Below are 15,420 nucleotides of genomic sequence, written 5' to 3'. Positions count from 1 at the left end.
TTAAGCTCATGATAAATGAATACACAAAACAGAACAACGGGGCAGAACGTAAGGCAGGATGCAAAAGATCAAACACGCAAAATGAATACAAGAAGCAAGCACGCAAAATATTCCTTTAGTAAAATTATGTTAATAACGCTAACACATTTGCCCAACATGGGCTGTATTTCACAAAAAAACTTTATTTCTTGGTCCTCATGAGCGCAAGCAAACGAAGCTAAATTAACATTATATCGGAACATTATATCTCGCTTTTAATGCTACCATGGCGTTGGGAAATGGGCTGCTCAAAATTTGTCAAACCATTTCTGTGCTGTTGGAAATACAAAAATCAATTTGATAGCTCATACCTTTTTGCTATTTCCAGAGCATCCTTACACGACATTTTCCAGAGCAAATTTATTGCTTATCTTAATTCATTCTTGAACGTTTGATGAGTGGTAAATTCTGGAAATTACGCAGTAGCATTAGTTGCGTAGAAAGCTGCAATGTGGCTCCCAAAATTATTTTCAATACATTAAAATGGATATTTTGAAATGAAAAATAGAGCTAGAGAAATAGGAATGAATGACTAAAAACCGATGTGTGGGTATATATGGTTACGCAAGATTCCATTAGTGGTTAATCAGTGATACAGGCAAATGAGAACTGCTATCGATCCTTTCTCTATTCAGATGTTTCTGTTTCGTTTTACAGTTCAATGCACATTAACTCAAAAAAGAAACTTGCATCTGTTTTGTAATTTAAGAAATCCCACTCGTTTGAGTTTGCCAACATTCCAAATCCTGTCCTTTTAAAGATTCTTTTGTACAGTGACATACAATTCCCATTTAAAGTAAATAAAATTCATTCTTGAATTTTATTTACTGTCTTAATATTGACAGGAATATACTGGCGTGTATATTTAAGAACGGAATGCTTTGAAATGTAATATAATCATTTTCATTGAATTATCTACATATTATCCTCATCCACATATTTGTTATTTCAGTTTTTAAAATGTATCATCTTGTACCTGTAATTCTCCCTCTCTCTATATATATTTTATTTCTTTTTTTGTGCAACATTTATTATGTGTACGCGTAGCGTTCGTAGTTTTTTGTCTAGTTACATATAATAGCCATTGGGCTGTCATTATTCTTTGCCCCCCATGGTATCGTACCTGTAGTATCGTAGAGCAATTAGCAAGTATACGTAGTAGAATGTAGTTTGTATTGTAATATTTTATCTGGATATTAAAAAAAGCAAGAAGAAATGTTTTCATGTCTTATGGTTCGATACATTAACTACATTTTCTTCCAAATTTATTTTAAGATTTCGGGCTAACTTTGCAATTAAGGTGGTTGTTACAGGCAGTAGTGGCCCATCACTCTCCAATTCGCGTTTCTGTCGGAAAATTCAGACTTTCAATCCCCAAATACCACCCCCGATTACAACCTGGATTTCCGCCGGTATAACATATTGTTTTCCCCTTTTGCTATCCATTTCTATGTTCATTATCATTGAATGAAGCTTAATGACGTCAAGGTTTCTGCGCTTTGAATTGCGAAACTGCAAGGGCGCAGAATGTGAATTCGACAACCAACAATAACCAAGGCAACTAGAGCTCACGGAACAAAGCACGTTCATTGAAGAGCGTAAAAGAACCTAAACAATAGTTATCAACCGAGAAGATCAAAGAGGTTTTCAAAAAATTGAAAAGATTATTTTCTACGTGCAGTAATACGAGAATACTCGGTGTCATGAGGATCTTCGATGAGTAAGCTGTCTAGAGTGGACAAAACACGAGGTTTTAGTTCCACAAGCGTGATCCTCGAATTCATTTTATCGAAAGAACACGGACACAAACATCCAAAGATCAATGTAGAAGCTCGTCTCTCTCACAAGGAATTTACTATACCAGGTTAATATCGACGTTTCGTGTTTGTTGTCCAGTGCGAAGAAAACGGTTTGTTTTTTCAGAAAGATTCTGGTCGAGACTTCAGTTATCCTGGAAATCCGTCGATGTTGACTAACGGCCTGTAAATAAAGATTCTTTATATTTGCTTGGTAATTATATTGAATGCCAGAACTGTAAATAAAAGGAAAGGAAAAGTGAGATGTTGTAATATGTATAAGAAAAGACGGGATTCAAAAAAGTTATTTCAAAGTTTGACAAAGTTACAATAAAACAGACGAAACAATCCGTCAGCTGGTTTATTTGCATCGGGTTTCTTGTCTACAACTGTGAAACTCTGTTTATTGATCTTAAAATGTTTCCAAACGGAATGGAAGGACCAAAATTCCTTGAAGAGTTCACCATAGACAGCCTTGACTCAGTGATGAAAACAAAACGATTTGCTGTTAACAGTAAAGTGGGATTAAGCAAGGAAACGATTTCTGCGGACTTGGTGGAGAGAAAGACAAATTTTCTGCGAGAAAAAGTCACAGGAACATGCGAAGGAAAAAACTCTATGGCTAAATGTTGTTGGAACAATCATTTGTTGAAAATGAAATCGGGGATAAGAAATTCACCAGGAAAGCATGTGGACTCAACCTACCTTGATAAAGATCAAATTGCAAGAACACAGGAAAAGGATTTTGATGAATACGAAAATTTAAAGAAATCGTTACAACGAGTAACAGGGACACAACTAAGAATAAAGAGAGAAATGAACGAAACAAAAAAATCCCTAAACAATAAATTCGATAAAATGGATAAGACGTATCGCACAATTTCAGCTGATGTAAAGGAACTTTCACACATGGTAGAGCTTGCAAGATTTGTTAACAACAGAATTGAAAGAGTTAGCATAAAAGAGAGATTGGAAAAAGAATCTAAAAAAAGAACATAAAATCGTCAGTTGTAAATAATTCACTAGTTAGAAACATTTTTCTCAATTTTGCTAAAGCTCTTTTTAGCTGTCCCATCTCCATCAAGCCCCCCCCCCCCCCCCCGAAATTTAAGCCATCACTGTTAAACACTAAGTATTGTAAAAGAAAGACGCCAAAGACAAATGGGATTATCTAGAGGCAGGTTATGAGACTTTTTTGTAATGGGTCCAAAGCAATTTCTGCAATCAGTCAAAACTTGTTTGTCAAGTTTTCCCTTTACTTTCTCTTGAAGCATTTAAATCTGACACAAAACAGTGTGTGATTTTTAAGCACCCTTGTTCTATTTGGTGGAAATCTGAGAAAAAAATATTCGTGGGTAGAAAATGTGTTGGCTAATGATCCAATAGGTTTCAATTCAACCTTGCAAACCATGGAGATCTATTCTTACTAATGGTGACAGAGCCTTCGATTTTGTTTTACCAATGGATGGAGGACAAAGTTATAGGCTACGCCCTTTTAACCCTGAGAAAATATCCTTTATTCAGTTTATTTTTATTTGAAAGCATTTACCAGCAAGGAATGCCAATTCTATTGCCAACACAAAGGATACTTTCCTAAAATATTATCACCCCCCCCCCCCCCCAATATTTTCTCATCTGATTTTGACGAAATACCAGATAAATCCTGTCGAGGACACGGAAGGGGGCGTCCCCCTTAGTGTCCTCCGCCATTGCTGACTATAAAGGCATTAGGATTATTCCTTTCTCAAACTTTTGAGCTAGACAGCCTCTTCAATGTGACCTTTCAAGTTCTAAGTTCTAAATTAACTTCCAAAACATTATGTTAATAGCCTTTGAGGCATTTAAATATTTTAGGCGATAGATATTTAAAAAGTAAACAAACTTGGAAAAACCAAAAAGATTGTTAGACACAATGAAGCTTTTTGTCGTTCTCTACTTATGCTCTCCAGCAAAATGACGATGATTATGATAAATGATGATTCACCATTAATTATGATAATTTATGTCTAATGATGATGCGCGGGATTACTGATTCAATACAACTAGGAAGTGTGTCGATACAACTAGGACTCATATGTATGAGGGTCTGTAATAAGAGACTTGTCGGGTTGCTGCTTTACTTTATCAACAACAGGTGGCTGCAGATGCATGATGTATTTGCATAATGTATTTACGAAAATACCAGGCTATTCAAAAGCAGGTGGTTCCTATTAATCTAAGAAAGATATTCTCATCAGTGACAAAGAGCCCCCGATCGAAAGAAGCCACCGGGATATTCTCAAATCCATGTTTTAAGACTTTGCTCAGGTTCACCTGGCATTTCAAACATTTTACAACTTCTTTAACTGAAGCATATATCTCCGCTCCCTATCATTATCATTTTTACATCTTTCCTTTAATGTTTAGCATACCACATAGAGTTTTTGAACCCTTGCTCCCTTTATTGCAGGACGTTGAAAGAGGCCCCAAGTGCCTCTGTTACACCACTGGTTGGGGGAGGGGAGGGGGGGGAAGCAAAGGAAATTTACAGACAGGTTATGGTCAAGAACTTCAAAGTGTATGAATTTCTTTATTAAGACCTAAAATATCATTGTAGTGCCTCTATCGCTAAACTTCCTAACATTGATTGTCCACGACGTCACTATTCAGGTGGAGTTCTGACTGGGGAGGGTAAGTGGGTAGGCAGAATACAAACAAATAACGAGTACCCTTTTAGAAATTGTCTCTGCAGCTACCGACAATCAGCCACAATTGCTACATTAAAAACAACTGCAAAATAGTTGACATGAAAGCAGACAGTGGGTGGGGGCATTTAACGGATTATGGTGGGATGCATTGAAAGGTCTATGAAGGCTCCCTTGAAAAAATTCCTTAGATACCAGGTACCTAGGTTGAAGACATCAATGAGCCATGCTGTCCAGGCAAATATGAAATGTCGATAATAAACACATTTGATAAAGAGGTACCTGGATCTCTCTATGATAAGTGGCCTTTTGGGGGTGCTAAACAACGTTTGCATGAAGTTCGTTACGAACAGCCTTCGCTTTATTATTTTTCTTCAAAGCTACTAAACTATGAAGCAGCTAAACTTGTGACCTGATAACCGTGTTTAAGAACAACGGGGCAACGTAGATAAACATATACTCTTTTTATCTTTTCAAAAAACTTTTGGCTTTGAAGTGGAGAATCTTCGAAAGGATGAGAAGATTGTACACTCTCTATTGAACGCGAAGATATATGATCTTACTTGGTCGGGACATAGGGATTAGCAGAGAGTACATATGTCCTTTCAGGGTCATCATGACATTGAAGGCTACCCTTTGCGAATCCCCCACAAAATCATCTCGCACTATTCATTTAGCGAACTGAAATGACAAAATACAATAAAAAGAAAGCAATTGAAAAGGTTCATGGCATTTGTGATCATTTCTTTATCTGCAAAAGGCAACATAAGGTAAATTACACCCCTATTTAATCGTGACTTCCATCGATAAACTAAGATACAACGTTTAGTGGCAATTTCTCAAATAATGTTTTATGACAATAGTATAGATTGTCCATATATTATTACAAAAAAAATATTCATTTGCCCCAAAATTTTTGGTCCCTAATATTCAAGCAAGATATTGACAAACAAAAACAACGCAAAAATATTGTTGCCAAAACCTTAAATTGACTTGAATAGGTGATAATCAACTTTCATAACGTGTTTACAACTTTTAAAAAGATTTCAACAAGATGAACTTTCACCTTCCCACGCTTTTGCAAATTCGCACAAATAAAACACATAATTTACTTGATTGTCGTTAATGTGGAAAGCTAAATTGTTCCAAACACTTTGACATATTCATTACATTACTTTTATCAAAGACTTGCACAAAATACAACTTAACATTATGACCTTGCTTGAAAAATTGAGCGATTTCTTCATAGACAAAAAGAGGATTGTCCGTTGAAAGAATCTTAACCACAAGTGAAAGAAACCAGACAAACCTATTAACGATTTGTTGTTATGCTCCGTCGATGTTTTTATGAAGTCGAGTGCAACCTCCTTGGGATTTACAGTCACTTTATCACCCCTAAACAAAGCTTATTATGTTTAGAAATTTCGAGACGAGCAAATAAATGTGCCCGAATGAGCCCTGATACGCAACTGAGTCGTGAGTCACAACCCCCTCCTCCCCCTATCAAACATGTTACCCTACATTTTGAAACACTGATGCTAACTTACATTTACAATACAGCAGCCGATGTCCCAACAGGGAAGAAATCGACACCTTTGTCAGTCAGTTTGTACTGCATCAACTTTGTTTCCATAGAGCTATCAGCATCTTCAAAATAGTTCTTCGTGACTTCAATCTAGTAAAAAATCAAGGCATGATTTTAGAACTTTATTCGAAAATTAACCATGGTACGCTAATAAGATTGGTTGTTGGATCTACATTTAAGTAAAGATCATTAGATGTTTTACTGTAGAAGCGACCAAAGAAACTACAATATTGGCAAACAATGCTAAGACACTTGCAAAAAAGAAGCTACTTCGGTCCCCCGAATAAAAGGCTAACTAACGCAATAGGTTTTTGAATATTTCAGTGTGTGTTTCTATCACGCGGGAACTTTGGCTCTGTATTAAAAAACTTATCTTATAATCTAAATCGCCTCTACATTAAGCAAACTGACTATCTTGAGGAGGCGATAAGGCATTCAGCACAAACCAAGATTATAGTGGTCCTTATAGGTGCAAACAAGTTTTTCCAAAATAGGTTCTTTTCTACATTATTCTCGTATATCCCTTTTCTCTATACTGGTTTTGTTACGTCGCATTTCACATTCTTTCAGCTATGTCGAACTTTGTCTTCTATTTGCTCAGCCCGAGTATACATCCGCCGTTATGTATGATCGAGCATATGTTCACTTGGCAAGGAGTATACGACTAAAACGTCTTGTTTCCAACAGTCTATCTCATTTTGGTACTTAATTCATTTTGTCATTATATTGTTGCGATTCGGATAAATTACCATACGCAACTTTTGACTGTGAATGTGATGCTCTTGTTTTGTTATACCAAAGCACATACCAGAGTTCATCAATTTCCTCTTCACTGACAACATTAGAGATAATCAGTAGGATATAAATATATGTACAAAAAAGGACCAAACTACCTGCCCGTGGACATCCTTCGAATAGCCAGTTTCCAATCCATGAATCAAAATGCGATTGCTTGCATAATAGCTTAGCTGGTTTCGTAAATAAACCGAATCGTTGTCAACTATGTCCGTGTCACAATGAACCAAAGACAGCAAGCAGACATTCTAAAAAAGAAAAAGGAAACTCAATACAAATGTTTCGAAATAGGATGAAAATTGGCTAACAAAAACGGTTTTTGCCTCACTAACGAACATAAGCATATTGCAGCAACCACTTTAAAGGTTTATTTGATTTCACAGAGTATCAAGTTGATAAAATGCTTAACCCAAAGCCCACCTTCTGTGATAATAATCAACATCTTTCAAAACCACTAATCCTTTTCAGGAATAATACAATAGCTGGAATCGCTTTGCCTTTTACTGAGCTTTACGTCAAAGGCTGCTTTGCTTTGATTTCTTTACTTTCTGGGTGCACTATAGCCTAAGTGGGTGCACTATAGCCTACTCCGCTTCCCTGCTCCAAGACCTGTGGTTGTAACCAAAGAATTAAACATCATAGTCATCTTGTGTAATGAAAAACGTTTACAACTGTGATTAGAGCAAATATTTTTTAAATATCTAGTGTAATACTTACAGGATTACAGGAATGGGTTAACGTATAACAGTAGTGCATGAAATCGGCTAGTGAGTTCACATCAATGCCAGAGTTTAGAAGCAGACTAATATTGTCAAGAATCATCAGGACTGGCCTATCGTCTTGCCACGAAAGCACCTCTGATTTCAACTTCAGATAAAACCTAGAATAATAATTCCAAATATAGAAGGAGGAAATGACAGTAAAGATGTAGTGCCAAGTACCAGGAGTACCTGATCGTTTAGCTAGAGACTGCTTTGATAACTTATAGCATCTGTCTATCTGAGACCTCTAGAAGGTCCGCAAGAGAACAAATCAACACTGGCTTTTCATACTGGTTTGTTGCTCCTAATTTTTAAACAAATCCTGTTTCTCCTCCTTAGTTAATTTAGGCTAAAAACCAAGTTTGACCTTAAATAATTTATCTTATATCATGAACCATGAAAATAAGTCTTTATCAGACCTCCTTTCAGGAAAGTTATCCAAGTAATAAAAACATTTTTTATCTAGCTTCCTCTATCCGTAAAATGTTTATAGCTTCTGGGGAACTTTATGTGCTTCTTGCACAAGAATATCTGCATTTGATTGTAAATGTAAATCCTTGTTCTGGTTTTACTGCAGAAGCAGGTTGGCATAGAATTAGTAAAAAACCTAATATCAATTTTGTAATGGGTTAGACATCAATTAGAGGAAAGGCTGAGACAATGATTAAGTTTGCACTATCAAAGCATGTGACTCAAGTAAAGAGTGAATTTATCCTATAAAATGCAAGTCACTTTTTGGATAATACTCTGCAACTCCTAGAATATAGACTGTTTCAATTTTTTCTACTCATGTTTAGATAATCAATATATAATTACATCTACAGTGTTTTGAAAATTACTGTTTACTGGTCTGTCATGAAGTACCCAATGCCGTATAGGCAGAGCTGTACATGCTATTTGGATAAAGAATAGGATGGATATAAGTTGCTACTCTGAGTTTCAAGCTTAATGCGATCATCAGGTCATTGTTATCTGAAGTTGATTAGCTTAATCAACTTCTGTGTTGCATGGGAAAATATATATGGACAAAGATAAAAACTTTCATCAAAAGTAAAAGCTTTGATACTTACTGCCTCAGGTCAATTGGATTGGAATTTTCTGCAGTTTTGTCTAAGCATTCAGTAAATAAACTCATGCCATCAATAAACTTCAGCTGACCTTTTTCTTTGAAATTATTTAGATTAATGCCCTAAAATGAGAATTAATTCATATGTCATGTTTAGGAATTTGCAAACATAACAATACTGAGTAATCACCTATTTAAAGAAAATAATAACAATCAAAAATTTATTTTGCTACAGGGGCATACATTAGCTACAGGAAAGATATTGCTTCATGTGTGGTATACACTTCACTCCATGTGTGGTAGAGTTTTTGTTCCTTGATTTGATGTATAAAAGGTGCAGTTGTTAGTTGCATATTCTAAAGTGCATATTTTTTGTTCCATATATGGTGTCATCTATTTAGTAAAATTCATTATAAGTAACTTGCAATGTCCATCTATTTTTTAAATTTGAATGCAAATGGGGAATATTAGCAATGCAAAGTATTAACAACTGTAAAGAGAATAATAAGTGAGAAATGCATTTGACAAATAGATAAACTAATTAAAAAACCAGTTTAAATTGAATAGCATTACCAGTTTCTTTGCAATTGTTGAGTAATGAACCAATGTTTGAGCAAAACCCACCAAGCAGATATTGGCATTGCCTAGACACAATATTAATTGGGTTTAATTATTAATATAAATTAGTCATTTAACATTTTATTTGAATGCAAGGTGCTTCTTGTAATAATATTTTGGCACAATTTGGTGCAGTTTACTATCAAAGAGGGCTTAAAAACAAAAACAGCTTAAATTGTTTTATCCAGATCCTGCTAAGCTTTCCCAGTTCTGTGAAGCTAAGTTGAGGGTGATACTTAAGAAAATGAGGAGGATATATTCTGGATGATGTTCATAATCCAATGCTCAATGATAAAATTGTTGGTTAAAAATCCAATGTTTATTTTTACAATTATGCCCATCTTCAAAATTACACTCAAACCATAAATGGCCATCACAACAAAGCAGCCTGGTTCTAAGGGAAAGGAGATCATGTTGTATGACAAACTATTCTTAATATGTATATTAAATATGACTATTATAATCTAATTAAAAGATAAATCTAATAAATTAATTTAGTTTTTGAATGCTTCACATTACATTATCAATATAATAAAAATGCAAATGCTATTGATCATTTGAAGAAACTTACTTTTTAAAAATAATGACAAAAAATGATGTATGATAAAGCTTCCATCAGTCTGGTTGTCCTCAATAAGAATAAATGTTCCCTAAAATGAAAGCGACATACCATACTAACCAGCTTTTATGTTGCATTGTTCTACATTACCCCTAAGAAGAAATAACTAGCATTTTTAGTGAATATTGACAGTGCATGAGAACAACTTGCTATGTGGTGTTAGCAGTTTTAACTAGAATTAAAACATTTGGCTTTGAACTCATTTCAGGTTTGTGTACTTGCTCTAGCTACTGATTTTTCTTCATCAACGTCACACTTGAATTTGAAACAGCAACCTGAGCAAAATTTCAAGTGTGCAAGTGGTGCACTTTGGTATAACTGCGTACTCGGGTATAAGATAAGTGTGCACTTTGGTCTTAATAATTGTGCACCTCAAATTGAGCACATGAGTGGACCAAACTATGTTAGAGCCCAGGGATATCTAAGAATATCAAATAAGAATCAAATATGAAAATGAAGATTAGAAAATGCACATGATATGATTGACATCAAACCAAATGCAAGTTTTATTGTCGAGATTGTGTCGATCCTGATAAACTGGCTGAAGTAGAGGCATTAGCACTTTTAAAAACAAGGACAAGAAACCTACCTTTTGAAGACCTTCTACACAAATATTGAGCAATGATGTGAAACCAGGATACATTTTGCTAGAATCGAATCACGTTGATTTTTCTTCAACCATCTTTACTAGGCCATATGTCCTCTACCTCATAACCGTGTAAACTGAACGAGGCTGTGAAACAAAGGACTATCTATTTTCTCCTGTATTCCCGCTGCGGGTTTATTGATTAAATGCGGGATTATTACAGAGGCGGGATTATCAAGTGAGACGGGAAAGGGATCAATGAAGTGAATTGAATACGCTGATTTTATAAACCAAATTGGGCGGGATTAATTTTTCTATGTGCTGTTAAGCCCAATCTCCAGTGAGAAAAAATACTGCGAAATGCGAAAAAGTTCGCGCGAAATACGTCTTAGGCATGCGCATTAATGAGTTTAACTTTTTTCGCTTTTCGCTTGCGAAATCCTTCAACAGCCAATCATATTCCGTATTCCTTTGTCACGCTTCCAAACTTTACATTCAAATGTCGTGAGGTCAACAAAAGCATTCAAAGGAATTTGTCGCGTGAAGTATTTCGCAGCGAAATTTCGCAAGACTTTTTCTCACTGGAGATTGGGCTTTAGAAAGCGGACATAATTTTCAACATTTTCTCCAGTGTTTGACACGGAAAAAATCGCTTGTAAGCGTGAAGAACGCTAACAAAAATTGGTTGCTGTAATCAAATTAAAACGGGAAGAGACAAAGTTGAATGAACAAAAATCATTTAAAACTAAAGGAACAACTGCAATGCATTGGCTTCTTTCATTCAGCAAACCCGCATACCCTGGCCTTCTATTGTTCCAAACATAACCAACAGAATTATAGAATGGTCCGGTAACATGGCGGTCACTCGATCATAAAGTTCGATGGCCACACCCACTTATCTACCTTTTTGGGGGAAAGAGCATAGGGGAAAAATGCATGACGCTGGTCATGGCGGCACGGAATCGCGGGCGCAAATACTCCACATGGCTTCAACATATACAGTAAACACTTCAAAGTCAAAGTATAAAAGTTAATTGTTTTCGGTAATCTAGTAGACATACTACTGGATGAAACTTATAAAACAGAAATGCTTAATCAAGGTATATCAAGAAAGAACTTTTAATCATTATTTCAAAACAACAAACAAAATTGCAGGTAAATGTCGAAATCTCTACATTTATATAAAATTACAATATTGAGATGAAACATTGTCGCGATAAAAAGGGTAACTTACAGAAAAATCTAGCTATTGCTACAAAACGAAACTATTGCCAAAGTAATTGCCAAACAACAAGGTTTTTGCTGGTTATTATCATTTGTTGTGAATGTATTGCCTTTTCATGGAAAATGGAAGAAACTGGCCGCTACTTTTGATTATTATGAATGTGACTTCGTGGTCGATAAGGAATATGAAAAGGCTGAATTGTCGCGAGAAAAAGGGTTACCTACAAACAAATCTAGATTTTGCTACAAAACGAAACTATTGCCAAAGTAATTGCCAAACAACAAGGTTTTTGCTGGTTATTATCATTTGTTGTGAATGTATTGCCTTTTCATGGAAAATGGAAGAAACTGGCCGCTACTTTTGATTATTATGAATGTGACTTCGTGGTCGATAAGGAATATGAAAAGGCTAAGTTGTCGCGAGAAAAACGGTTACCTACAGACGAATCTAGATTTTGCTACAAAACGAAACTATTGCCAAAGTAATTGCCAAACAACAAGGTTTTTGCTGGTTATTATCATTTGTTGTGAATGTATTGCCTTTTCATGGAAAATGGAAGAAACTGGCCGCTACTTTTGATTATTATGAATGTGACTTCGTGGTCGATAAGGAATATGAAAAGGCTGAATTGTCGCGAGAAAAAGGGTTACCTACAAACAAATCTAGATTTTGCTACAAAACGAAACTATTGCCAAAGTAATTGCCAAACAACAAGGTTTTTGCTGGTTATTATCATTTGTTGTGAATGTATTGCCTTTTCATGGAAAATGGAAGAAACTGGCCGCTACTTTTGATTATTATGAATGTGACTTCGTGGTCGATAAGGAATATGAAAAGGCTAAGTTGTCGCGAGAAAAAGGGTTACCTACAGACAAATCTAGATTTTGCTACAAAACGAAACTATTGCCAAAGTAATTGCCAAGCATCGAGGTTTTCGCTAGTTTTTATCATTTCTTTTGATTGTATTGCCTTTTCGTGGAAAAATGAGAGAAGTTGCCATTACTTTTGGTCATATATGTGACTTCGTTATCGGGAAGGAATACAAAAGAGTTGAATTGCCGCGAGAAAAAGTGTAACCTACAGACAAATCTAGATCTTGCTACAAAACGAAACTATTGCCAAACTAATTGCCAAACATCAAGGTTTTCCCTGGTTATTATCATTTCTTTTGATTGTATTGCCTTTTCATGTAAAAAGGAGGAAAGTTGGCATTAATTTTAAATATGAACGATCACGAAATCACATTTATGACCAAAAGTAACGGCAACTTCCCTCCTTTTTCCATGAAAAGGCAATACATTCAAAACAAATGATAATAACCAGCAAAAACCTTGTTGTTTGGCAATTACTTTGGCAATAGTTTTGTTTTGTAGCAAAATCTAGATTTGTTTGTAGGTAACCCTTTTTCTCGCGACAACTTAGCCTTTTCATATTCCTTATCGACCACGAAGTCACATTCATAATAATCAAAAGTAACGGCAACTTCCCTCCTTTTTCCATGAAAAGGCAATACATTCAAAACAAATGATAATAACCAGCAAAAACCTTGTTGTTTGGCAATTACTTTGGCAATAGTTTCGTTTTGTAGCAAAATCTAGATTTGTCTGTAGGTAACCCTTTTTCTCGCGACAACTTAGCCTTTTCATATTCCTTATCGACCACGAAGTCACATTCATAATAATCAAAAGTAGCGGCCAGTTTCTTCCATTTTCCATGAAAAGGCAATACATTCAAAACAAATGATAATAACCAGCAAAAACCTTGTTGTTTGGCAATTACTTTGGCAATAGTTTCGTTTTGTAGCAAAATCTAGATTTGTCTGTAGGTAACCCTTTTTCTCGCGACAACTTAGCCTTTTCATATTCCTTATCGACCACGAAGTCACATTCATAATAATCAAAAGTAGCGGCCAGTTTCTTCCATTTTCCATGAAAAGGCAATACATTCAAAACAAATGATAATAACCAGCAAAAACCTTGTTGTTTGGCAATTACTTTGGCAATAGTTTCGTTTTGTAGCAAAATCTAGATTTGTTTGTAGGTAACCCTTTTTCTCGCGACAACTTAGCCTTTTCATATTCCTTATCGACCACGAAGTCACATTCATAATAATCAAAAGTAGCGGCCAGTTTCTTCCATTTTACATGAAAAGGCAATACATTCAAAACAAATGATAATAACCAGCAAAAACCTTGTTGTTTGGCAATTACTTTGGCAATAGTTTCGTTTTGTAGCAAAATCTAGATTTGTTTGTAGGTAACCCTTTTTCTCGCGACAACTTAGCCTTTTCATATTCCTTATCGACCACGAAGTCACATTCATAATAATCAAAAGTAACGGCAACTTCCCTCCTTTTTCCATGAAAAGGCAATACATTCAAAACAAATGATAATAACCAGCAAAAACCTTGTTGTTTGGCAATTACTTTGGCAATAGTTTCGTTTTGTAGCAAAATCTAGATTTGTCTGTAGGTAACCCTTTTTCTCGCGACAATTTCTTTAAAATAATTTTTTTTCGATTACAAAGTTACTTGGCTAATCTAAATTTTTAGACTGATTCAAAGGTTTACATTTGAAACTCTGGGCTTTTATTTCTCAATTACTAATTTTTAACTTTATAATAGCATTGCATCGAGTGGCTTCCTCTTTGGGAAAGTCAATTTAAAGTCAAATGGAAAATTTTGAAGATTTTGTTTTGTGGTTGTTGGAATGGTTTCTGAAGACATGTTGTGTAGTGCACGTGTTTAGCACAAGTCGCATTTTTATTTATCTTCGGTCAAGGGAGATGTCTTTTTCGGAACCTCTTCTCTGACAATTTTTGTTCAAGAATTGTACCACTCTAGTGCTTGACAATTTTCAAGTGATTTTCATTGCCTAACAAAACAGCTTTTGGATGTATCATTTCCTATCCTTAATGGGGAAAACGTGTACATTTTCCTGGATTCTTCAAACTTTGGTTGCAAAATGTCCTCAACTTTCTAATGGTTGGTGTGTTTTCGCCCTTTTCTGCTTATTGCATCTAAATTATATATTTTATTTTATTCTTTTGTGGTGTGTGAAAATATGTACCTGTATGCAAATGCATTTTCAGATTGGAATTTGCATCAGTTTTAATGGAAATTTTAATCGAGACACACTTAATGCCTATTTTTTAAAGTTTCATCTATGTTATGGCAATAGAACTAGTTACATTTGTTGCTAGAACAACTTTGCAACTTTTGTGCTGCCTTTGTTTTGAATATGTCGATCTATCGACGAATCTTTAATCATTCAAAACAATGTGGTGTATTCATCCTGAAATGTTGCGTGAGCAGTGTTGACATTTGCTGTAACCCCTGTGATTCATCGCGCGCATGGCAAGTACATTTTTCCCCTATGCTGGGGGAAAGTCTACAGGTCTTCTGGATACGAGGGCTACCTGTACCGTCCTTCCCTACTGTTGGTAAGCTGTGTTGGCCGAAAACCTTATTTTTCTACTCCGCATACAACTTTTAAATGTGACCCATCATTACTGTAAGACGATAAATTGACCATATTTCTCAATTGCTCAGATTATGAATCTCTCGAGCGGTGCACCAAATTTGACTGCACAATGTAGAGCAAAATTCGAAAAATTCTGCAGGAATTCTCTTAGCAAAATGTCACTCA

General features: G+C 35.4%; 1 protein-coding gene across 2 annotated transcripts; it reads right to left on the bottom strand.

The window, feature by feature from the left end:
* Positions 1-1,601: 1,601 nt before the first annotated feature.
* Positions 1,602-11,479, bottom strand: LOC135690131 (elongator complex protein 6). Of its 2 annotated transcripts, XM_065207607.2 has the most exons (8): positions 10,553-11,479; positions 9,916-9,994; positions 9,300-9,370; positions 8,731-8,849; positions 7,617-7,779; positions 6,998-7,147; positions 6,067-6,194; positions 1,602-2,019 (listed from the first exon to the last, which is right to left on the bottom strand). In XM_065207607.2, the coding sequence occupies exons 1-7, from the start codon at positions 10,604-10,606 to the stop codon at positions 6,069-6,071; spliced, it is 762 nt and encodes a 253-aa protein (XP_065063679.1). In that variant the 5' UTR covers positions 10,607-11,479; the 3' UTR covers positions 1,602-2,019; positions 6,067-6,068. The 2 variants fall into 2 exon arrangements, with proteins under 2 accessions (XP_065063679.1, XP_065063678.1); XM_065207606.2 differs by having other exon boundaries at positions 1,602-6,194.
* Positions 11,480-15,420: the final 3,941 nt, after the last annotated feature.

Source organism: Rhopilema esculentum, chromosome 5 (genome assembly GCF_057945365.1).
Source record: "Rhopilema esculentum isolate cy_ngs chromosome 5, ASM5794536v1, whole genome shotgun sequence".
Lineage (NCBI taxonomy): Eukaryota > Metazoa > Cnidaria > Scyphozoa > Rhizostomeae > Rhizostomatidae > Rhopilema > Rhopilema esculentum.
Note: the sequence above shows the minus strand (reverse complement) of the source record. Positions and strands in the feature narration are given on the sequence as shown.

What these genes read in the sequence shown, in the direction of transcription:
- LOC135690131 (XM_065207606.2), bottom strand. Translation starts at nt 10,606, where the DNA reads ATGTATCCTGGTTTCACATCATTGCTCAATATTTGTGTAGAAGGTCTT. An exon ending in GTGTAGAAGGTCTTCAAAAG is followed by an intron (nt 9,995 to 10,552) that starts GTAGGTTTCTTG and finishes CTTTCATTTTAG; the next exon opens with GGAACATTTATTCTTATTGA. An exon ending in CGAAGGATGTCCACGGGCAG is followed by an intron (nt 6,195 to 6,997) that starts GTAGTTTGGTCC and finishes ATTTTTTACTAG; the next exon opens with ATTGAAGTCACGAAGAACTA.